Source organism: Sodiomyces alcalophilus (assembly GCF_042370955.1).
Source record: "Sodiomyces alcalophilus JCM 7366 unplaced genomic scaffold ACRALscaffold_6, whole genome shotgun sequence".
In the NCBI taxonomy this organism is placed as follows: Eukaryota; Fungi; Ascomycota; class Sordariomycetes; order Glomerellales; family Plectosphaerellaceae; genus Sodiomyces; species Sodiomyces alcalophilus.
Window position 1 is genome coordinate 569991 of NW_027263537.1, and position 20358 is coordinate 590348.

At 57.1% G+C, this 20358-nt stretch overlaps 11 protein-coding genes across 11 annotated transcripts; 6 read left to right on the plus strand and 5 right to left on the minus strand.

The window, feature by feature from the left end:
* Positions 1–72: 72 nt before the first annotated feature.
* ACRALDRAFT_2048594 (uncharacterized protein) lies at positions 73–2185 on the plus strand (the record flags this gene model as incomplete). The annotated part of the gene is made up of 2 exons (XM_071021551.1): positions 73–2142; positions 2168–2185. The coding sequence occupies exons 1-2, from the start codon at positions 127–129 to the stop codon at positions 2183–2185; spliced, it is 2034 nt and encodes a 677-aa protein (XP_070873064.1). The 5' UTR covers positions 73–126.
* A 391-nt stretch (positions 2186–2576) lies between these two features.
* Positions 2577–3620, plus strand: ACRALDRAFT_1063011 (uncharacterized protein). Its single transcript, XM_071016708.1, has 3 exons — positions 2577–2688; positions 2763–2872; positions 2923–3620. Exons 1-3 carry the CDS (start codon positions 2686–2688, stop codon positions 3020–3022), a joined length of 213 nt encoding a protein of 70 aa, XP_070873065.1. The 5' UTR covers positions 2577–2685; the 3' UTR covers positions 3023–3620.
* Positions 3621–3956: 336 nt separating this feature from the next.
* On the plus strand, positions 3957–5720 carry ACRALDRAFT_2028552 (uncharacterized protein; the record flags this gene model as incomplete). Its single annotated transcript, XM_071020537.1, has 4 exons — positions 3957–4040; positions 4105–4161; positions 4233–4952; positions 5109–5720. The coding sequence occupies 4 exons, from the start codon at positions 3957–3959 to the stop codon at positions 5718–5720; spliced, it is 1473 nt and encodes a 490-aa protein (XP_070873066.1).
* Positions 5721–6079: 359 nt separating this feature from the next.
* On the minus strand, positions 6080–7018 carry ACRALDRAFT_2108827 (uncharacterized protein; the record flags this gene model as incomplete). Its single annotated transcript, XM_071023385.1, has 2 exons — positions 6080–6804; positions 6916–7018. The coding sequence occupies 2 exons, from the start codon at positions 7016–7018 to the stop codon at positions 6080–6082; spliced, it is 828 nt and encodes a 275-aa protein (XP_070873067.1).
* Positions 7019–7449: 431 nt separating this feature from the next.
* On the plus strand, positions 7450–8523 carry ACRALDRAFT_209505 (uncharacterized protein; the record flags this gene model as incomplete). Its single annotated transcript, XM_071022704.1, has 10 exons — positions 7450–7468; positions 7520–7540; positions 7600–7613; positions 7644–7660; positions 7733–7772; positions 7810–8011; positions 8049–8199; positions 8229–8272; positions 8307–8414; positions 8495–8523. 10 exons carry the CDS (start codon positions 7450–7452, stop codon positions 8521–8523), a joined length of 645 nt encoding a protein of 214 aa, XP_070873068.1.
* Positions 8524–9034: 511 nt separating this feature from the next.
* Positions 9035–9904, minus strand: ACRALDRAFT_1063013 (uncharacterized protein). Its single transcript, XM_071016709.1, has 4 exons — positions 9746–9904; positions 9657–9686; positions 9482–9532; positions 9035–9405 (listed from the first exon to the last, which is right to left on the minus strand). The coding sequence occupies exons 1-4, from the start codon at positions 9792–9794 to the stop codon at positions 9353–9355; spliced, it is 183 nt and encodes a 60-aa protein (XP_070873069.1). The 5' UTR covers positions 9795–9904; the 3' UTR covers positions 9035–9352.
* Positions 9905–10851: 947 nt separating this feature from the next.
* ACRALDRAFT_1056358 (uncharacterized protein) lies at positions 10852–12064 on the plus strand (the record flags this gene model as incomplete). Its single annotated transcript, XM_071015875.1, has 2 exons — positions 10852–11464; positions 11580–12064. 2 exons carry the CDS (start codon positions 10852–10854, stop codon positions 12062–12064), a joined length of 1098 nt encoding a protein of 365 aa, XP_070873070.1.
* A 952-nt stretch (positions 12065–13016) lies between these two features.
* Positions 13017–14384, minus strand: ACRALDRAFT_2036073 (uncharacterized protein). Its single transcript, XM_071020793.1, has one exon. It carries the CDS (start codon positions 13778–13780, stop codon positions 13379–13381), a length of 402 nt encoding a protein of 133 aa, XP_070873071.1. The 5' UTR covers positions 13781–14384; the 3' UTR covers positions 13017–13378.
* A 49-nt stretch (positions 14385–14433) lies between these two features.
* ACRALDRAFT_209508 (uncharacterized protein) lies at positions 14434–15745 on the plus strand (the record flags this gene model as incomplete). Its single annotated transcript, XM_071022705.1, has 7 exons — positions 14434–14461; positions 14499–14675; positions 14730–15171; positions 15207–15336; positions 15371–15400; positions 15463–15654; positions 15722–15745. The coding sequence occupies 7 exons, from the start codon at positions 14434–14436 to the stop codon at positions 15743–15745; spliced, it is 1023 nt and encodes a 340-aa protein (XP_070873072.1).
* Positions 15746–15781: 36 nt separating this feature from the next.
* ACRALDRAFT_2028557 (uncharacterized protein) lies at positions 15782–18986 on the minus strand (the record flags this gene model as incomplete). Its single annotated transcript, XM_071020538.1, has 4 exons — positions 15782–16053; positions 16142–16862; positions 17133–18625; positions 18743–18986. 4 exons carry the CDS (start codon positions 18984–18986, stop codon positions 15782–15784), a joined length of 2730 nt encoding a protein of 909 aa, XP_070873073.1.
* Positions 18987–19678: 692 nt separating this feature from the next.
* ACRALDRAFT_1063017 (uncharacterized protein) lies at positions 19679–20330 on the minus strand. Its single transcript, XM_071016710.1, has one exon. The coding sequence runs from the start codon at positions 19964–19966 to the stop codon at positions 19733–19735; it is 234 nt and encodes a 77-aa protein (XP_070873074.1). The 5' UTR covers positions 19967–20330; the 3' UTR covers positions 19679–19732.
* Between the last annotated feature and the right edge of the window lie 28 nt (positions 20331–20358).

Sequence of the window (20358 nt, forward strand, 5' to 3'; positions counted from 1 at the left end):
GGGAGGGGTGGTTAGGGGTTGTATTCGTTGCACTTGGGCTGGTATTCGAGCTGATGGTGCGAAATCAACAGACACCTGGCCAACGGCCCGAACACGGGCGCCCAGTTCGGCGGGTTCGGGATAGGAATGGCAGGAGCCGCCGCTGTACCCCCGGCTCAGAGAGACTATATCGACCCCAGGGATGCCGGCTACCACCGGCACTGGGCCCAGCAAGATTCGCGCCGCGAAGACCGGCGATACGGGGACTCGTCGTCGTCCAGGGACTATGAACCTCAGCCCTGGGATGGCGTCAGGAAAGAAGGAGACGGCAGCAGCCCGTGCGATTCCTGGTTGTCTCTCTGTAAAGACCTCGGCAATAAGCGGCCTTGCTACGAGACTATTCACGAAGAGTGCGGTGACTGCTGCACCACCCATACCAAGCACACATGCACTCACACTGCGTGCAAGGGGGAGACGACCGTGCCCACCCCAGAAATTGCCAAGCCCGCCCCAACCAAGACCAAGAAGACCAAGACGAGGACCAAGACCACGCTCACTAAGCCTACATGCACCCACGCCATGTGCACCATAACGAGGACCAGGACCAAGACTGGCACCAAGACTTACACCAAGACCAAGACTTGGACCAAGACGAAGACCAAGACCAAGACCACTCCAATCAAGACCAAGACCAAGCACCCCGAGCCCACCAAGACCAAGACCAAGCACCCCGAGCCCACCAAGACCAAGACCAAGCACCCCGAGCCCACCAAGACCAAGACCAAGCACCCCGAGCCCACCAAGACCAAGACCAAGCACCCCGAGCCCACCAAGACCAAGACCAAGCACCCCGAGCCCACCAAGACCAAGACCAAGCACACCGAGCCCACCAAGACCAAGACCAAGCACCCCGAGCCCACCAAGACCAAGACCAAGCACCCCGAGCCCACCAAGACCAAGACCAAGCACACCAAGACCAAGACCAAGCACCCCGAGCCCACCAAGACCAAGACCAAGCACACCAAGACCAAGACCAAGCACACCAAGACCAAGACCAAGCACACCAAGACCAAGACCAAGCACCCCAAGCCCAAGCCCACCAAGATCTGCGTAACTGGCAAATGCGAGCAGGTGTACTGCACAGGTGGCAGAGTAGGTGGTGAATGCCGGGAAAAAAGGGGCCTGATAAACAAGGGGCAACCGGCGGCGGAAAAACGGCACGTCCAGGGAGAGAACAGGGCCCAGAAAAGGGGCATGATGGACAAGGGGCGACCGGCGGCGGAAAAACGACACGTCCAGGGAGAGAACAGGGCCCAGAAAAGGGGCATGATGGATAAGGGGCGACCGGCGGGGGAAAAACGACACGTCCAGGGAGAGAACAGGGCCCAGAAAAGGGGCATAATGAAGGGGCGACCGGCGGGGGAAAAACGGCACGTCCAGGGAGAGAACAGGGCCCAGAAAAGGGGCATAATGAAGGGGCGACCGGCGGGGGAAAAACGGCACGTCCAGGGAGAGAACAGGGCCCAGAAAAGGGGCATAATGAAGGGGCGACCGGCGGGGGAAAAACGGCACGTCCAGGGAGAGAACAGGGCCCAGAAAAGGGGCATAATGAAGGGGCGACCGGCGGGGGAAAAACGGCACGTCCAGGGAGAGAACAGGGCCCAGGCGGAAGAGGCAGTGTCATGCACAGGCGGCAGAGTAGGTGGTGAATGCCGGGAAAAAAGGGGCCTGAACAAGCCGCAACCGGCAGTGGAAAAACGGCAGGTCCAGGGAGAGAACAGGGCGGCCCAGGCGGAAGAGGCAGTGTCAGCGGACCATCACGTTTCGCCGTCCCGCAAGTCGGCCGAATTGTATTATTCCGACCTGACGTCAGTCACCCGGGTCGCTGGCGCTGGGAAGGAAGACGAGAAAAAATCCAAGAAAAAATCCAGAAAAGGAGACGACAAATCAGACTCGGAATCAGGTGAGGACTCACACTCGTCATCAGAGGAATCACACGCGTCGTCGGACGAGGAATCAGACTCGGACTCGGACTCGGACTCGGAGGAAGATGATGAGGAAGATGAGGAGGAACACGAGGAAAAGCATAAGGAAAAACATAAGGAAAAACACAAGGAAAAACACAAGGAAAAATACAAGGAAAAATATGAGAAAAAATACAAGGTAAAACATGAGAAAAAAACATGAGGAGGAAGACGACGACTGAGTCTCGGGAGACAAGACTCGCAGAGACTCCCGGAACCCGGAAGGGGGAGCAACTAATTTATACGAAGGAAATGAACTCGGGCAGCATCAAGTCTTTTGTCGTATTAGTAGTAGTGGTAGTAGTGGTAGTGTTCTTTACGTCGGGCGATCTGAAAATAGAGCAAAGGACACCAAAACGGCAGTCCTCCTTTTATTATATTATATATAATACAACTTGAAGTACGTACATGTAGGTAATTCAATGGAAATCAGGTTGGGTGTCGTCGGAGCCCGGATAAACAGTACTGCCTTGCCCAATTGGACAACGACTATACGAATCGGTGTAGCTTGTCACCTTAGTATTCGTACCTTGGTATTCGGTACTTTATTACTCCGTGATGCTACGTAATTACCAGGTGGTCTGTCGCTCATCTCAAGAACATATCCCAACCCCACGCAAACCGACTTGGAAGACGCAAACTTTCACTGAACCGCAGAGTAACTGGGTCAACGACTGGCAAGATGGTAGCCACTCCCCGATATTCATCTCCCCCTTGTTCTTCTTCTTCCCGTGTCCGGCTAACACGACCATCTTGCAGTCCGCTCTGTTCAACTTTGAGGCGCTCGTATTCATTATTCTCCTCGCCATCTGCACTTCCGCCTACATCCACCAGATCTTCCCGAGGATTCTGGATTCCAACAAAAATGGGTGAGTAGTACGCCGTATGGACTGAAGCAAACGTTCTGATTGTAAGCAAGTGCCCTCGGTATCGTATGGAAATTTGCGAGAATCGGGGAGCGTCTGAGTCCCTACGTCAGCATAGGCTGTGTCATCATGGCGATCCGATTCCTCCTTTGAATTCCCACCAGCTGGTTTCGATGAAGCGGAGAAGTTGTAGAACTTTGCGGGGATTCTTTGTCAAGCTGCATCATGGTCAGGCGACGGTCCCACTGGCCGTGCCGTTTCTTATCGACCACTTCCACCTCTGGTGAGGCGAACGGAGGCTGTGAGGGCAATCATCACGAAACCTAGGCGAAGTAGCCAGGTGGCAGGACCCGGAGACAATCTTTGGCAATGCGTCGGCCGGATCTGGGGCATTCACGTTTCGCGATCAACAAGGCATGAGATGGAGAATGAGGACTCTCATTTCATGTCAGAGGAAGTCGGATGGAGGGTCAGATTGTGGGATCAAGCAGCTGCAGATGATTTGAAACCCAGGTCAGTCCCCAAGACTTGGCCCAACCGCGCAATGGGGACGGTCTGAGGTTAGGGGACGTGGCTTGTTTTCCAAGCCAAATTGAACGTCGGGGGAAATGTACGAAGGGAGACTGCGGCAGACGAATCCCGTGTAATGTTTAAACACTCGAACATGAATCATACAATTGTCATAAATTAAGGGGAGCTACCAACTGAGCCTCACAGCGTTGACACGCACGTCTGGAAAAGAGCAGCAGGCCTCCAAGAGAAGAGCAACTACGAATAGGTGTTGGTGTGTTTACGAAGTACTTCGTATATGATTCCTGAACGGATTCGGACCGGGGCAACAAAACCCCGAGATACTGCAACACCTAACGCGAGTGTTGACCGATATGTGGGTCTAAACAGGTACGTATACTACGTCGTAGGCACGAGCATGTTGCGTGAGCTTCCAGTCTAGGAGGCAAGCTCGACATCATTCAACGACCCCATTACCAGCTCTGCCACGCCACGCTTCCTTCGCCCAATCCGACGTATACTTCATCAAGACTCAGTCGATCGACTCCATTAGTTACACCTCCGGACTTTGGCCAAAATGTCGGAAGGAATGCTGAAGCCCGAGAAGGACTTCTCGAAGGAGGCAGACAAGCAGATCCCAGAGGCCGAGAAGCTTGCATCGGTACATTTTCCCTCTCGCTGCGTGATCCCTTTGGCCTGCGCTAACCCAAGCCGCATCTTCACAGACCGATATCCAGGCTGCCATCGAGCACCTCGCCGTCCTTGAAAAGCAGGCCCGTCAGGTTCGTCGACGGCACATCCAACCCCTCCGTCCCTCCTTCGTTCGCAAAGCTAACTTGCGCCCCGCCCAAAGGCGTCAGATCTCGCAACCACATCCCGCGTGCTCATCGCCATTGTCACAATCTGCAAAGATGCCGGGAACTGGTCCCTGATGAACGAGCAGGTGCTCCTGCTCTCCAAGAAGCACGGCCAGCTGAAGCAGGCCATCACCAAGATGGTACAGGTGGTCATGGGGTTCCTCGACAGCACGCCGAGCCTGGAGACCAAGCTATCGGTGATTGAGACGCTACGGACGGTCACCGAGGGCAAGATCTTTGTCGAAGTCGAACGGGCGCGCGTCACCAAGGTGCTTTCCGACATCAAGAAGGACCAGGGCGACCTCAAGGCGGCGGCCGACATCCTGTGCGAGCTGCAGGTCGAGACGTTTGGGTCGATGGACCGGAGGGAGAAGACCGAGTTCATCCTGGCCCAGGTGGCGCTGTGCATCGAGGTGGGCGACTGGAACCAGGCCGGCATCCTGAGCCGCAAGATCAGCGCGCGCTACCTGGCGCGGAAACCCAAGAAGACGGCCGAGGAGCTGGAGAAGGAGCAGAAGGAGCGCGAGAAGAAGAAGGCACGCGGCGAGGAGGTCCCCGAGGAGAAGGAGGACGACACGACGGATTTGAAGCTGCGCTACTACGATCAGCAGGTTACTCTGGCCAAGCACGACGACAAGTATCTCGACGCCTGCAAACACTATCGACAGGTTTTGGATACCGAGGCGGTGGAGGAGGACCCTCGCCAGCTACATGCTGTAGGTTTTTTCTCGTCATTTTGTCTTGTTATTCTCATTTCTTTTCCTTTTCGTTTTCTGTTCTCTTGTCAAGACCCTGCTGTTCCTTTCCCATTACCGTTCCATCCATCCCATCTGTTCCATCTGTTCATCTTTACTAACCTATTCTTCACCTAGACCCTCCAACGTATCATCTACTTTGTCATCCTTGCCCCCCACGATAACGAGCAACATGACCTTTTGCACCGGATCCACCGAGACACCCGCAACACCGAGGTACCCGTGGAGGCGGAGCTGCTGAAGCTGTTCACGATCCACGAGCTGATGCGATGGCCCGAAGTGGCCAAGAAGTTCGGCCCGCACCTCTGCCAGACGGACGTGTTCGATGCCGAGGCGGGCCAGTCCAAGGACGAGAAGGCGCACCAGCGGTGGAAGGACCTGCGGAAGCGGGTGATTGAGCACAACGTGCGGGTGGTGGCCAAGTACTACACGCGCATCCAGATGGGCCGGCTGACGCAGCTCCTGGACCTGACGGAGGACGAGACGGAGAAGTACATCAGCGACCTGGTCACGTCCAAGACGGTCTACGCCAAGATTGACAGGCCAGCACGGATTGTGAGCTTCGCCCAGCCCAGGGATGCCGACGACGTGCTCAACGAGTGGAGCGCCAACATGAAGAGCCTGCTGGGTCTGCTGGAGCGCATCGATCATTTAATCACCAAGGAGGAGATGATGGCGCGGATCCAGCCGGCATCCAAGTCGGGCAAGGGCAAGGCCGTGAAGGCATAGGCAAATTAAACTAGGGGATGGGTAGGAGCGAGGTCTGTATTTTTCCTTGGGACCAGGGCAGAGACGGTTTGGACGTTTGCGTTGGACGGGTCCGGTGTAGAACATAGAGAATACCATGGGTCCTAGGAGAAGATGGCGCGATGTAAATCATGAAATGCCAGATTTCCGTGCTGTCTAGTGTCTGTCTATTGTCTGTCTATGTCGTCTTTCTTTGTCGTTTAAGTGTCTATCATCACACGGCTTATTTCATTCCCATAAGTCCCGACAAGACAATACTATGCCATCATTGCCGATCAACCCTTAAAAATCATGGCCGAAAACACATTGCCAGGTCCTTCTAGAGCTCCCCCTCCACGACCCTATAAAGTCGCTTTTGCCTCATCCTGCGCATGCTGTTTCAGGAATCCGGCCAAGGCCATGGCCCACTCTTTCGAAATGGGCACATAGTGCCCCCCAGGATGGACGACGACGAGAGGATCAGCACAACGGTCTATCAGTGCGCGGCTCCTCCCTTCCTCGACGACGGTGTCGAGGCTCCCGATGAAGTGCAAGGTCGGCGTGCGGATGGGCGGATCGAAACACCAGGCCAGTGAAGGATCGGTGGCGAAGAAACCGGAGTACACGGCGGCGAAGCGGAGGGCGCGGCCGCCGTTGGCCTCGCGCAGGGCGGCGGCCCAGTCGGCGTGGTCTGGCGGGGGGAGACGGTGCGGGGAGTCGAGGGCGGCGGCGACGAGGGCGGCCATGGCGCCGCCCTGGCTGAAGCCCAGGACGCCGTCTACGCCGCCGGCTTCGCGGATGGAGGCGGCGAGGGCGCGCATGCCGTTGTCGATGCCGACGTAGGTGATTTCGGAGGCTGGGCCGTCGCGGCGGCGGAACCAGGCCCAGGCGTCGGGTTCGTCGGCTGCTGCTGCGTCGTGGCCGGCTTCGGGGGGCACGTAGCCTGGGATGTCGCGGGCGTTGAGGCGGAGGGGGGCAGTTGGGTAGAGGCAGGTTAGGGTGAGGTTGAGGGGGGAGAAGGCTTTGGCGAGGAGTTTTTCCAGGGCGCGGGTCTTGGAGCGGAAGAGGGGCCCGGATTGAGTGTAGCCTGGGTCTCGTTAGGTGGGTGTCATGAAAGGCTCGTGATATGGCGGGAGGTCGGGGCGGGGATGGACATATGGGGTGAGACCGAGTAAAGTCGAGGATGGACTAGTCGTACCGTGCAACATGAGGATTTTAAATTCTCTCTTGCTGTTTGCTTGGGAGTCGGTCCTGGCTGAGGGATCTCTCTCCCGGGTGCCGTTGGATTCTGTGCTGGCCATTCTTATAGTGCGGCTGGTGGTCGGAGCGATGAGGGGACGAGCGATGAGGGGACGAGTGAATGAAAGGTGAAGACGAGGTGGTCCAGAGATTCTAAAAGACTTTAAAGAGAGTGTGCTGAACCGGCAGCCTCCGAGCATGGGCATCAGAGTCGAGTATGTATTTTGGTGGGACAATGTTATGAGAAGAGCGGCGGTCTTTCGAGATGACTTGCCGAATGGTGTAGTACGAAGTATTATGTAGAGGTACGTATTCCCAGCGACGGCGATCCCGGCTGATCACGCGAAATCGTGGCACGGACGAGTCGGAGGACGCTAAAACGACCCAGTACTTGTAGTGGCCCGTGCGCGCTCTGAATGGCCGATGTGCCGCTGGTCGAGGAACATCCCTCGGGCCTTGCCGACTACAGAGCAGATCAAGTTCGAATTCAGCTATGAGATTCCATGTCCCAGGTCTCTGCTCTTCTATTCTCTCACATCACTTCATCACTGCCTTATCTGTAGTGAACCCTTCCCCCTTCAAAGGTTGTGCCTACTATGGAGAAGGATTTCTTTGTAGAAAGACCATGACCATAACTCCCTAGTTCGATTCTTGCTTGTGACACTGCCATAACCTCCGTGGTCATAGATACATATCGAGTCTGCGTGAAGCCCTGGCCATCACCTTCGACAACCTATACTGTGTATAGTAGCAGTTTACCTGTCTCGCATCATGAGGGAAAAAGGCTTCCTACCTGTAACCTCTGAGCATGTCAAGGTTCCGAGTAAAGACAGTTTTGAACCGGGTTGCTGAGTCGACAGGAGGGACTGTTTTCAACCACGAAAGGAGGCTGTCCTTCGCTTCGACTGCCGGCCACTTGGCCCGCCAAAAGAAAACAAAGGAAGACGAAAATGCCGACAGCCGACCTGATGACCCCCCTCGCGATACCCTGAAGCCAGCCGAGTTTCTCAAGAGAAAACAAAGACTCAGAATGTTTGCCCGCTGCACGGAACCTCGTCTCACAAACGGAGGGGCTCCTAAACCCCGAACCAGAGCCCGGGGCTGCAGCGAAGCATTTGCTCATCACTGTCTCTTCCCCGTCTAATTGTTCTCAACGCCCTAACTTTCAGCCGCCATGTACTGTCCTGGTTGAACCCGTCTCTCTCGGCAGCCCCAGCCTGCCGGAGATTGGACATACGGTCGTGTCCCTCACTGTCTTCTCATTTGCGTTAGTCAAGGCAACTTCTCCATGTGGAAGGACGTGACCATCATTCCTTGTCGTCTCACGACGACCTCTAACCACCCACACAGCCAGCGCCTCTTTCTATGAACGTACCTCAACACATGACGCACATTGGTGCAACGGGTGCGAGTCGAGCCAGTTTTCCTTTCGTCTGAAAGGTCAACTGTTCGATCCCCGTGGCCGATGATGATTAAAATCCTTGTGACGATCTAATACATCTTAGCAAGTACCCAGGGCTGTCTTGATGACGCTTGAGCTCGGGGGCGCTTCGCTGAGAGACAATGATCCCCTGGGATATAAAAGTCCCCTACAACATTCTGTGGAATGATGTACCGATTGGCCCTACGGAAGGGGTTCGGAGATGATGAAAACAAACGAAGTCTGAGGCCTGCACTTACTTTTTTTGCGGATGAACGAGTGCGAATATAAAAAAAGTTGTCCGGGGCTTTTTTTTTGGCCTCGGTTTATATACCTTAGGGGCAGACAAAGTGGCGGGGCGCATGGGCCGTGTCAAATGACGAGACACCCGCCATAAAGTTAGACATGGCGAGGCTGAAAGCTTGTAGACTGTCCCGTGGCCCGCCTTTAATACGTGGCGATCCAGAGTTTTGACTCATACAGGGCATGGGCCCTCCCACGGCGTCATTTCTGGAGTCACTTAAGTTCAGGTAGGGGTTCCCCTAAAGCCTGTCAGATGTGTGGCCGAGTATATTTCGAAGTGAAGAACTTGACGCCGAGGCTTGGGGATGGATGCCAATGGACCACGGCTCGCATCTGCTTACCTACAGGAGACGTTGAAAACGCCAACACCGCCGAGACGGCCGTCCCTCATGCAATTGAACCCCCTCTGGGCTTTCATGTCACAGTCATAATGGGACACCAGTGCCACGTGCATGCAATGCAATGAATGCAACAACTCAATTGAACAAGTGTCGCCTGTCTATGATACAGTCCGCCACGGCGTACGCTCTAGATAGTCATCAGCGCACGCATGCTCGCCATGCGTACCTGGGTATTCATTCCCCATCGTGCCGCGTCGACTCCTCCGTTGGACTCATCCCGGTCCATCTCAACCTCCGCTCCGCTCGCCGCAAAGAAAGGAGAGCTTGCTTCCTTAGTGGGCGCTCTTGGCGTTCGGGTTACGGGGGTCGTTCTTCCACTGGTCGGCTACATCGTGTCTTGTCAGTTCTTCTTCTTTCATCCTTTTCTCTCGTCATGGAGCGTGGCTAGGGATGGAACGTACTCTGCATCAGGGCATTCTGCGCCGAGTTGATACCGTAGGCGATAATCAGGCCTGTTCTCACGCGTCAACGTCTTGCTCCCCATCACCTGTGTGGAATCCATCGGCACAGCGCAATTCGCGTCTATTCGGTCGAATAAAGGAGTTGGCAACAAAGTTCGGCTTTAGGAAGTCATACCGGCAGCGAAGAAGGGGGCCATCGGCTTCACTGTAGAGCTTTGTCAGCGGTACGAACCATCGTCGTCGGGAAAGGGTCAATTGACGTACGGACGGGAGCCGGGAACTTCTTGAGGGGTCTAGCACCGAACCAGAACATCTTTGCGGTTGTATTTTGGGTGACGACAGTTTTGGTGGGGTCGATTCGGGGCGGTGGTTGTTTGGATTCAGGTCGGAAATGTGAAGCTATCCTGACGAGCCTTTTTCCTCCGATGCATCTTCCGCCTCTATCCCGGTAGCCGGGTGTTGTGGCCTTAGGCAAGAAGCCTGCACTTGGTGAGTCAGCATGTACTGACTAAGCGGTTGATGACAAAGGTGGCGGTGGCGCGTACCGTCACGTGTACATGGTGAGAGACGGAATATCTTCGGCAGATGCGGCATGACCTCATACGAAAGTACCCCCGCTCGCTTCTCCGCAGTCCCTGATTTCCAAGGCAGGCAGAACCGCTGAACTTAAAACGGGTCGGCCCCACATCAGCTCATTACCCCGGATCATTAGCCCATGCTCCCCCCCTCCCTCTCTTCCTTCCCTCCTCTGCATCCGACCTACCAACGTTGACCTTTCCACTTCTTCCTCCCTCTCCATCTTCCCCCTAGGCCTTGCCTATTGTCTCGACACCATCTTAGTCTACTTTGTTATTACTCTGCTACACTAACCACCCAATACTGCCGCAATCCTACCCAACGTTTTAGCTGTATCGTCGCAGAAACGATCGCTGGTTGTGTAGCGCCTGGCCTTCCCAACCAAGTTGTCGGGCCAATTACTCTGACTGTCAACCCTCCAAACGCGTCAAATCTAACCAACCGCATCTTGCTTCCCCCTTCTCTGCTGTGGCCTGTGATTTGTGACACGCGGGCACACACACGACACACATCTTGTGTGTATAGGGAACCCCGCTTGCTTCGGAACTCCTTTGCCTGCCTCCGCTTCTCAACTCGTACTCTATCGAGCATCCGCACCTCGGACGCTTCTGGAGCGCCTCGATAACAGCAGAAACTACGGCGAACCCGCCAATTGTCCATCACCGAAACCCGACTTTTCGCAGTTTCAGGGCCTCAGTTGAAGCTCTCGACATCCTACTGGAGTGCACACCCATCTCCTCTCTCCAGCACCTGTTGTCATCGCTTCATCAACGACATCACGCATCTTGATCATCATGCTGGGTCAGCGAGCGATGCGAGCAGTGGCCGGCGTGGCTACCCCGCGCTCGGCCCTGCGGAGCTTCGTGACCACTGCGCAGCAGGGTGGCAAGGTGCCGTCCATGTCCGACGACAGCGCCGCCCCCGACACGGTCGAGTTGTTCAACAAAAGGCAAAGCGAGTTCCGGAAGCAATTAGTGGAGCAGCAGAAGAACCGGGAAGCAAGTGCGTGGTCCAGAGATGCATCTTCTTCTACCCCTCCCTCGTCCTCTTCTTCCTCCCCCCTCGCCGGTTTGTCCCACGACAAGGTTCTGGGCTCACTGAAGAGCTCTGCAGAGCAGAAAGCCGAGGTGCAGGACCCCCCGCGCAAGGCCGGTCCGTTGACCAACCTCATCTACGGCACCAAGGAGGGTCGTGAGCTCGATGCCCAGCTCGCCGCCAGCTTCAGCCAGGTCCTGGCCCGTGGGAAATACGTCCACACCATCACCTTCCACGAGGTCAAGCCCGACAAGGTCGAGGAGTACGTTGACCTTGTCGGCTATTGGTATCCCAAGATGGCTGCCGTGCCCGAGAATAAGGTTCATCTCGTGGGTAGCTGGAGAACCGAAGTTGGGGACTGCAACACTTTCGGTATGTCTCCCTCCCTCTCTGTGTCTCTTTGTTCGCGCTTCCTTTTCTCCATTCATTCCTTATTCCATGTTTCCATTTCGTGTAGCTAGCAATACTGACAGCGTCAACGATGCAGTCCATATCTGGGAGTACCAGAGATACCAGGGCTACCACGAGTCGATCCACAACATTGCCAGCCACCCCGAGTCGGCCGAGATTGACAAGAAGCTGAGGAGTCTCATTGTCTCCAAGAAGAAGTCTCTCATGCAGGAGTTTTCCTTCTGGCCCACCACGCCGCCGCGCAAGCTCGGGGGCATCTTTGAGCTCCGCTCTTACACCCTGCACCCGGGCAACCTGCTCGAGTGGGAGACGCACTGGCGCCGCGGCCTCAAGGCCCGACGCGAGGTCATGGAGGGCGTCGGCGCCTGGTTCGTCCAGATTGGCGACCTCAACACTGTCCATTACTTGTGGCAGTTTGCCAACCTGGAGGAGAGGAAGATCCGCCGTGAGCAAAGCTGGGAGGTCGAGGGCTGGAGCCAGACTGTCCACAGGACTGTGCCGCTTATCCAGACCATGAAGTCGCGCATTCTCGTTCCTCTGCCCTGGTCACCCGTCGCCTAAAGACAAGAGTATTGTATTGGGTTTGCTTGCTCTGACGCCTTGCTTCACTGCGACTTTTTCTCTTATACCTCCGGAATCAACGGGAAGTTTGTACAGACTGCCAAGGGGATTCTACAGCAGAAGGCAATTTGCGTATATGTGTTATTCCATGGCCGGCGCCGATACCATCGAGCTTTTGAGTTTAGGGTCGCTTTCTTCTTCTCTTTGTTGAGACGTCGTTTTTTCCATCATGGGATTGACGGTTTGCACCGGCCGGGCCATCTGTGTACATACCCTTGCGGCACTCGCGGCGCAGCTCAGGCTGGGAGGTCAACAGGTTTGCATTGAGGAATTCCAGAGAATATCGTCCAAGGCGGGGGCACTATTTTGGCCGACGTGTGACTATGTGTGATTGTTTGATAGGTGGTCAAATGTTCAACGTTGGTAGGGTATCTATTGCTGTTTTGCTTACCCGTAATGAGTAGCAGCTATTATGCATCCATCTTCCACAAAGTTACAATGTAGGCAGCATTGGTGTATGACTACATTCCAATAAACTACATTCTCCCCAAGTCTCGCGGTCGTGCAGTTTCTCCCCCATAACGGCGGCCAAGTTCTTCCTCGCCCGGGCCAGAGTCCTACGTAGAGCCGTGAGCTTGGCGCCCAGGATATGCAGGCTCGCATCCTCCACGCGGATGATCAGCTTCTCTCTCACAAGGACTTCCCGCTCCTCGTCCCACGGATCATGGCCATGGGCCGACAACTCGGCAGCAGCAGCAGCAGCATCAAAATCAGCATCGCCGGTGAGGCGGCGGACGACGGCATCGGGGCGGTGGATGTGTTTCCCCCCGCTGTCGGTGAAGCGGCTGTAGCGGAAGCGGTAGGCGCGGTTCATCTCGTCGTGCTCGGGGGGCCGGACGACGCCGAGGGCGAGGCCGAGCTTGACGCCCAGGTTGACGGGGGAGTCGGCGGGGGCGAGGGAGCGGAGGCCGAGGATGAGGGCGTGGTTGTCGACGGCGAAGTGGACGGAGAGGAGGGGCGACAGGGGCGGGGTGAAGTGGACGGGCGGGCAGGATTCGGAGTGCCAGGGGGAGAAGAGGATGGCGTCGAGGCCCGGTCTGGTCTTGTGGTCCGGGTGGGAGAGGATGGGGTCGCTGGGCCCGCCGAGGAGGAAGGAGGCGGAGGCGAGGGAGGTGGAGAGGGCGCGGAGGTGGTCGGCGACGGGGGCGGGGGAGGCGGAGGGGTGGTCGAGGCTTAGGGAGAGGAGGTGGATGGATTCGTTGAGGTGGGTTTGGATGGCTTCGAGGGCGGGGACGTGGATGGGGTGGTTCGCGTCTATGGAGAGGATTTGGCTGGGGAGGGTTCGGAGCTGGAGGGCGATTCTCTGGCGTTTGTGTTAGATGACAGGGAGACGATGGGGGAGATGAAAGGGGAACTAACGGCCCTGACGATGCGGGTTCCGAGTCGAGTCATGACGCCTTTTACTTTCTCTTCCAATGGAGAGCTGACGGCGAGGGTGACGCCCGGGTCGATGGGGGCGAGGAGGGCGTAGCATTCGTCGAGGCCATTCTTAAGGTTGCGCATCACCGCGCGGGTGTCTTCGAGGATCCATGCTATCTCGCGGGCCTTGGAGCCGGTGGCAAGGTCGATTAGTACCATGGAGCCGACAGAGGCAGTAGACAATCTCCGGCGGGGGGTGCAGAGGGCAGTGTAGGGGGTAGATCCGATATGGATCATGGGATGAAGTCGTAGGACTGGAGACGGATGGCGATGGGAATTGCGAAGTGGTCAAGGGAACCAGGATCCCAATGATTCGGCGGAAAGAAGGTAATTGAGGGACAAACGACAAACTCACGAGAGATTCCTCCCTTTTGATCTTGAGCTCTTCGGGAGGTAGGGGTGGCCAGATGCCCATAGACATGGCGGTTATCTGGCGATCTGGCAGTTCTGGGCTAGCAATCGCGGGTTCTGAGCAGGATCCAGGCAGCTATTTTCGGGGACACAAGGAGTTGTCGTCGGTGTGTTCGCGGTAGGCAACACTCGAAAGGGGAATGGGCGCGGTGGTTCAAAGGACGGGTGATTGGCAGGTGTTTGGATCGCGATGGTCTCGGACTGGTTGTGGTTTGCGGATGCCTGCGAACCGTTGTACGTTGTACATATTCGTAGGTACCCGTGGGCGCATAGAGCTGACGTCAGGTCGCGGGCAAGGGTCTTTGTACCTTTGTACTTCCTAGCTTCGCCAACGGCGGTACTCCGTGTTTCCGCGGGACACACACTGTCCTTTCGTCTTTCTCATATTATTCGTACCTTCCAATTCTGAAAACTCTCCTCCATATCAATAGACAGAACAGACACTTGAACATTTCAACGTTGACCCATTGATCCTCCACATGAAGCCATATCTATACCTTCCCGACGGTCGAATCTATTGATTTACAATCTGGATCTTGAAGAGACCTGAACGGTGATAACGACAACGCACACGTCGGTCAAAACGAACGACTGATAATCTCGGTGCCTGGCATGGCGCCCCCCAATCGCCCAGTCGACGAGCCACCCGCTCAAGCCTCCTCCGAACGCTCTAAGAGCCAGTCAGCTCACCGGATCAACAAGCTGCCTAGATTACCTGAAGGTCCGACTTTCTTTTTGGTCTCGGCTGCTTCAACCCTGTACTGACCCCCTCCAGGCTCCAAGATTCAGAAACGCGCGTTGCCCCGACGTCAACAGGCAGCCTCTTCCAAGTCCCACCTCGTCTACGTCTCCACTTCCACTCCCTTCATGGCTATCGTCAGCCGGGTCCGCAAGCGGCTCGACAAGTCGCTGCAGGGTCGCGCCCCGTCCACCCGCGGCATGAACCTGGCCCAGCGTGTCGAGATGCTGCAGCGCGACGGCGGCACGCGCAATGCCGATGGGCCGGGGAAATGCGAGGTGATCGTTCTGGGGACAGGGAGGGCCATCGAGAAGACCCTCCAGGTCGCCAGCTGGTTCATGGGCCAGGGCGACTGTCTTGTCCGAGTCCACACCAAGACGGTGGGGACGGTCGATGATGTCGTGGTCGAGGGGGACGAGTTTGGTGGTGACAGCCGCGTGAGGAAACTGAATTGTCTTGAGGTTGTTGTGAGTCTGAAGTGATGGACGCGAGCTGTCTCTGAACTGCGGCTAGACGGCTTGGACTCGGCGTTCCGTTCGAGTATTTATCAGGCGGTGTGTCTACGTCGCGTCCCGTGGATTCCAGCTTGACAGGATCGATTCCATGGGTTCATTGCTTCAACGTAAGCGCTTTTGGACTACCTGTGGATCAAACTGCTCGTCTCTGACTCGATATAGGACGATGCTACTCTTGGCTTCCATTGCCCCGTTGGTACGAGAAACGGAGAGGAAAACATAACGGGAAAAGCGTGCAGCCAAGAACGACGCAGGACGATCGCTGCTCTCCAGTCATCGGCCTCCCGCGCTCTATGGTCGACAAAGTGGTACTCTCCCGGGGTCTGCTGGGCAGCCAAAACCACCCCGGCAGAGCTAAACAGAGAATCCAGCCAGCATCATCCCATTTTTCTCCAGCCTTCAAAGTTTGGATATCTGTCACCCAGCCTGCCGACTCGTCCCAGACAGTTGCCGCTGGCCTATAGCTCCCTACACCAACCGAACCTTTTCCTCTGCCGACAAACGTTGCTACAGTACAGCCTTTGTATGGGCTTATGAAGGCCATAGGGCCCAGATACTTAAGAGCCTCTTGATTTACGTCGCCACGCCCTCCCAGGTGAGAGATGGGTCTTTGGCTTTGTGAATGGCTCTCCGGCCCATCAGCCCCCGAATGCCGGACGACTGCTTCGCCGGCGGCGGGTCTACCGGCGATGGCTCCGATGACAGCGCTATCGACTTGACGGACGACGGTTTGCTGGAATGTCCTACCTCGCGAATCGATGCGGGATCGATGTGCGACGCCGGGAAGACACCCGTCTTGCCCTTGCTGTTGGTGCCCGACCAGCACCAGTGGTCTTGGTACACCCCTGTATTCCGAGTCAGAAAATAGTGCAGTCATGGGAGAGAGTGGGAGCGTTTGACGAAGATGGCATTCGTCGTTCATTTTCAACTCACAGCCTACGCTACGGATCGTGTCCCCCTTGTCGAGAGGCAACCAGGGGGCCTCGTCCTTGTTGAGCTTGGGGCTCCATTTCCACCGCGCCTTGACGCTGACACTGCTATTCGCGTTGTAAGAGACGTCGCCCGGCTTGGGCGGTTCAATCTCGACGAGCTTGAACGGGAAGGCGCCGCGGACGCCGTCGTGCCAGCCCATGCACCAGCTGCCGCCCCATTTGGCGGGGAACTCGATGCCGACGATGCGCGCGCCCGGCAGGAACTGGAGGATGTCTTCGGACCCGTCCGGGTCGGTCAGGGGTTTGATCTCCCCGCGTTTCCGCACATGGGCCTTGACGGCCGTGGCGGTGGGCAGCGTGCTGAAGGAGGTTTCCGGCATTGGGGTCGCGGCCGGCGGGTCCGGGAAGTGCAGGTCGTAGTCCTCCTCGAGGTGGTGGCCCTGGCCTACCTTGCCGTAGAGGACGGTGACGCCGGGCACCTCGGGGAGAGGCTGGGGGTGGCGGGAGAGGTGGCGGAGGAGCTGTTCCTGGGTGAGGAAGACGGTGGCGTCGCCTTCGCGGACGGTGTGGCCGGTCTGCGTGCAGAAGAGGCAGGCGTAGCGGATTTCGGAGAGCGACTTGACCAGCATGTGCGACTTGAACATGAAGCGGACGCGGTAGAATATGTTGTATTTCATCTGGTTTGCGCGGACTGGACGGTGGAAGGGCCCGGTTAGTCGGGTCTGAAGAGACAAGGGCAAACGAAAGGGCGGGGAGGGGACAAAATGGGAAAGATTTTGATCACGGCCGGTGGATAGGGAAGCGTACTGTCTCGTGCCAAGTCTCGGGCAATGTCGCTATAGACATGGTAATATTCGCACGTCGTGCACCGCCCGACAGCAGTGTTTTCGCCCTACAGTTTCCCGCATCAGTTCCGTTCACATATGCTCAACCGGGAGACTAAGCAAGCAGGAGGTAGGGAGGGGTCGGAGGCCTGGAAAGTGAAAACGCACGTATGAAGGGGCTTTCTTCATGCCGTGGGTATGTTCCGACCTACGGAAGGCCTCGGCACCAGTGCAGAAGCCCTTGAGCTGGTGGAACGAGCTGTTGGGTCCGATGAGGCAATCCGGGCGGCGCGACGGGCCGAGGGCGACACGGCCCATGACGGTGGAGACGGATGAAGCAGGGCGGCGAAGGGTCCAGGTCGCGGCGGTATCGGATACGGAGTGGGCTTCGTCGGCGAGCATGAGGCCGTCGTCCACTTCGCCGACGGTGGTGAGGCCGCCGTTGAACGAAGCGGGATCCTTGTCGCCGGGCACGCCGGCATGGGAGACGGCGGAGGAGGTCGAGGCGGAGGTGTGGTCGGAGAAGAGCGAGCCGCGGTTCGTGGTGGTGGGGCTGGTGGCGGAGGGTTCGTCGTAGAAGGAGCCGGAGGAGGCGCGGATCGTCAGCGGGTCGGGGTTGTTGTGGGGGGTGCTGGTTTGGGCGGAGGGCTGGTAGCTCGTGGAGCGGACCTGGAAGACGCGGTCGTGCAGGGTGGGCGAGTCGGCGGTGGCGGTCATTGTGGGGCGGTGCGACGTGGGCATGGAGTGGCCTCTTACGGGACGGGTGGACGAGGATGTCCGGACAGGATAGGCGCGGTTCGGCTGTTGAGGTGGTGGAGGTTCGGCGGTGGCGGATTGGTCGCTCACCCAGGCGGTGGTGCGGGGCGAAGCGGTGTTGGTGGACGGGGTGGCGAGGAAGGATTCGACGTGAGGGGGGTCAGAGGTGATGCGGACGCGGTCGAAATGGTCGTGGAGGGCGTCGGGGCTCGCGGAGCCAGGCGGGACGCCGCCGAGGGTGGAAGGTCCGGGGCTGGGCTGCGAACGCAAAGGTGGCGGGGTCGGCAGCGGGGCCTGCGGCGGGGGGAGTGGTGGCGGTTTGGAAAAGTTGGGCATGGAGGCGGTGGTGGTGGTGGTGCGGTGCAGATGCGAAACGCGCTGGCCGGCGCTGGTGGTGGCGGAGGCTGCACGGAGACTGCCGGGCACGAGCCCGAGGCCTGCATGGCTATGGCTGGTTTCAGGAGCGGACCGTCCTGCGGTGCCGGGGCGGGAGATGGGCGGATGGGGGAACTGGGAGAGGATGTGCACATCGTCGGGGAGGGATGGGACGACGGGGTGGTCGGCTGTTGAAGAACCGGGGCCGGCGCCGGGGCGGGAGGTGTAGGTATCGGTGGAGTAGGTCCGGTTACGGGTCATGCTGGTGCGTCGCGAGATGGGAAGGGGAGGCAGGGAGGAGGGGAAGGAGTTGGGCGAGGGCGGCATGGAGTCGACAAAGCCGGACTGGGAGAAGGAGGGGCTGGGATCGATCTTGAGACGGCGGATGGTGTCGAGGGTGCTGAGGGCGAAGGACTTTGTGGCGGCTTGCAGTTCGGCGAACTTGTCCGGGTCGAACGAGTCGGTGTCGATGAAGTCTTCAAAGTCGTAGAGGAGTTCTTCGAGGATGCGGCGCTTCTCTGCGATGCGGTCTGTCGTTGGTCAGTTGCTTTCTCTTTCTTTCTTTCTTTCTTTCTTTCTTTCTTTCTTTCTTTCTTTCTTTCTTTCTTTCTTTCTTTCTTTCTTGTCCCCCCTTTTCTTGAGCTTACCGTTCTCCCGGATAATCTCCTTGAACGCGTCGCCGTACTTTGCGACATGGGCATCCCATTGCGGTTGGACTCTCTTTAGGGCCCGCTCCCCTTCCCGGATGACGGCCTGCGAGGCCTTGTCGATGCGACGGGCGAGGTCTGGGTGGTCGGATTGGGCTGCGGCGGCGTGGGAGGCGGCATCGTGACCGCGGGCGACGACTTCGCGGAAGGGCGTGAGGATGAGTTCCTCGACGTCGACAGCCATTGTCTATTTGTAAAGCGGAGCGTAGAAGGGGGAATGAATGTATTTCTTCTCCGGTCGCGATCAAAGCTATGGACGAAGAAATGAAACCCGTGGGGACCAGGGAATCAATGCGGCGGAATGTTCTCTACTGTTGGCAACAATGGCACATTTGGCGTCGCGGTCGAAAGGTGTCTGAGCAGAAAAGACGGAGAATTGTAGAACTGTTAGGAGGGGGAGAGGGAGAAGGAAAAGGATGAGAGAGAGGTGAAGATGATGTGAGCAGCGAAAGAGAGAAAGAGAGAAGAGAGAGAGGTTGGTTGCCCCGGCCGATGCGGCGCAGACCGGGAGGATGAACCATCCTAGGCAGACCCCAATGATGGATGAGACGCGAGGTTTCGTAGGTTGTAAATTCATCTCGACTAACACGCCCAAGTTTGACAGGAAGAGGAGCAAGGGGTGGGGTGTGGGTGCATCATGCATGAGAGGTGGGTGAGGCCAGGAGTGCGCCGCTACTTTCGAAGATTCAGAGCACGTTGACGGATGCTACTCTGGGACAGGACCAAGCAGCGCTTGTCGGTCAGGGGTCCGTCGATGGGGCGGAGGGGCTAAGCAGATGACCCGACCAGGGGCCAGGGGGGACGAAGACGACTACGTCGTATGTGTTACAACGTATGATTTCTTGCTCTAGATTCTTCTTCAAGGATCGCAAGGGACTCACGTTGACTGGCACCGACAGTAAGGTTGGGCCGAATGGAGCACGATGAAGGCTAACCGATTTGGTTGAAGGGTAGCCCATTGGGGCATGTCGTGCAGTTGGTGATGCGCTGGGCTGAAGTAGTAGTATGGAGTGCATAGTCTCCATCCCACTTAGAGTAAGGGCATCTCGTCAAGTTTCCTTTTATCGTTTGGTTGTCGGTCCTTGGAGGTAACACGGATATTGTACACAATGCTGAAGGAATCCATAGCTTACTAGGCCTACGTAGTGCCTTGGACTCGGCCATTGGAGAGTCTCTCGAGACACGTTGGAAACAGGAACGACTTTGACGGTTTCTCACCCGTGGCGTGGGGGATACGCGGGCCACTGGATGGTTGGACGGGCTAAGCGAGTGAGAGGCGCGTCTTACACGTGAGAGTGAGAGTACTCTGAGGGTGGTGATGAGTTCGAACCGTGATATTTTGTGGTTGAAGGCTGTAATTCATTAGGCGACCGTTGCAACGACGACAAGGACCCATTGCAGGGGTGATAAGCACGGAGCAGGATGGCGATCCGACTGGATTGATTCTAGTGTATGAATAAGTGTTGGTCTAGCGGCATGTTCCAGTCCTCTGGCCCACCGGGAATCCTTCGAGAAGATCGCTGATTTGGTGTTGTGGGTGGTGTTGTGGGTGGTGT

Excerpts from the sequence above, each read along its gene's own strand:
- ACRALDRAFT_1063011 (XM_071016708.1), top strand. Across the intron at positions 2,873-2,922 it reads CTGGATTCCAACAAAAATGG|TGCCCTCGGTATCGTATGGA; the intron begins GTGAGTAGTACG and ends ATTGTAAGCAAG.
- ACRALDRAFT_1063013 (XM_071016709.1), bottom strand. The coding sequence starts at position 9,794 with ATGTTCTGGTTCGGTGCTAGACCCCTCAAGAAGTTCCCGGCTCCCGTC. Across the intron at positions 9,687-9,745 it reads GAAGTTCCCGGCTCCCGTCC|TGAAGCCGATGGCCCCCTTC; the intron begins GTACGTCAATTG and ends AAAGCTCTACAG. Across the intron at positions 9,533-9,656 it reads GGCCCCCTTCTTCGCTGCCG|GCCTGATTATCGCCTACGGT; the intron begins GTATGACTTCCT and ends GCGTGAGAACAG.
- ACRALDRAFT_2036073 (XM_071020793.1), bottom strand. The coding sequence starts at position 13,780 with ATGATCCATATCGGATCTACCCCCTACACTGCCCTCTGCACCCCCCGC.
- ACRALDRAFT_1063017 (XM_071016710.1), bottom strand. The coding sequence starts at position 19,966 with ATGGCCGAGTCCAAGGCACTACGTAGGCCTAGTAAGCTATGGATTCCT.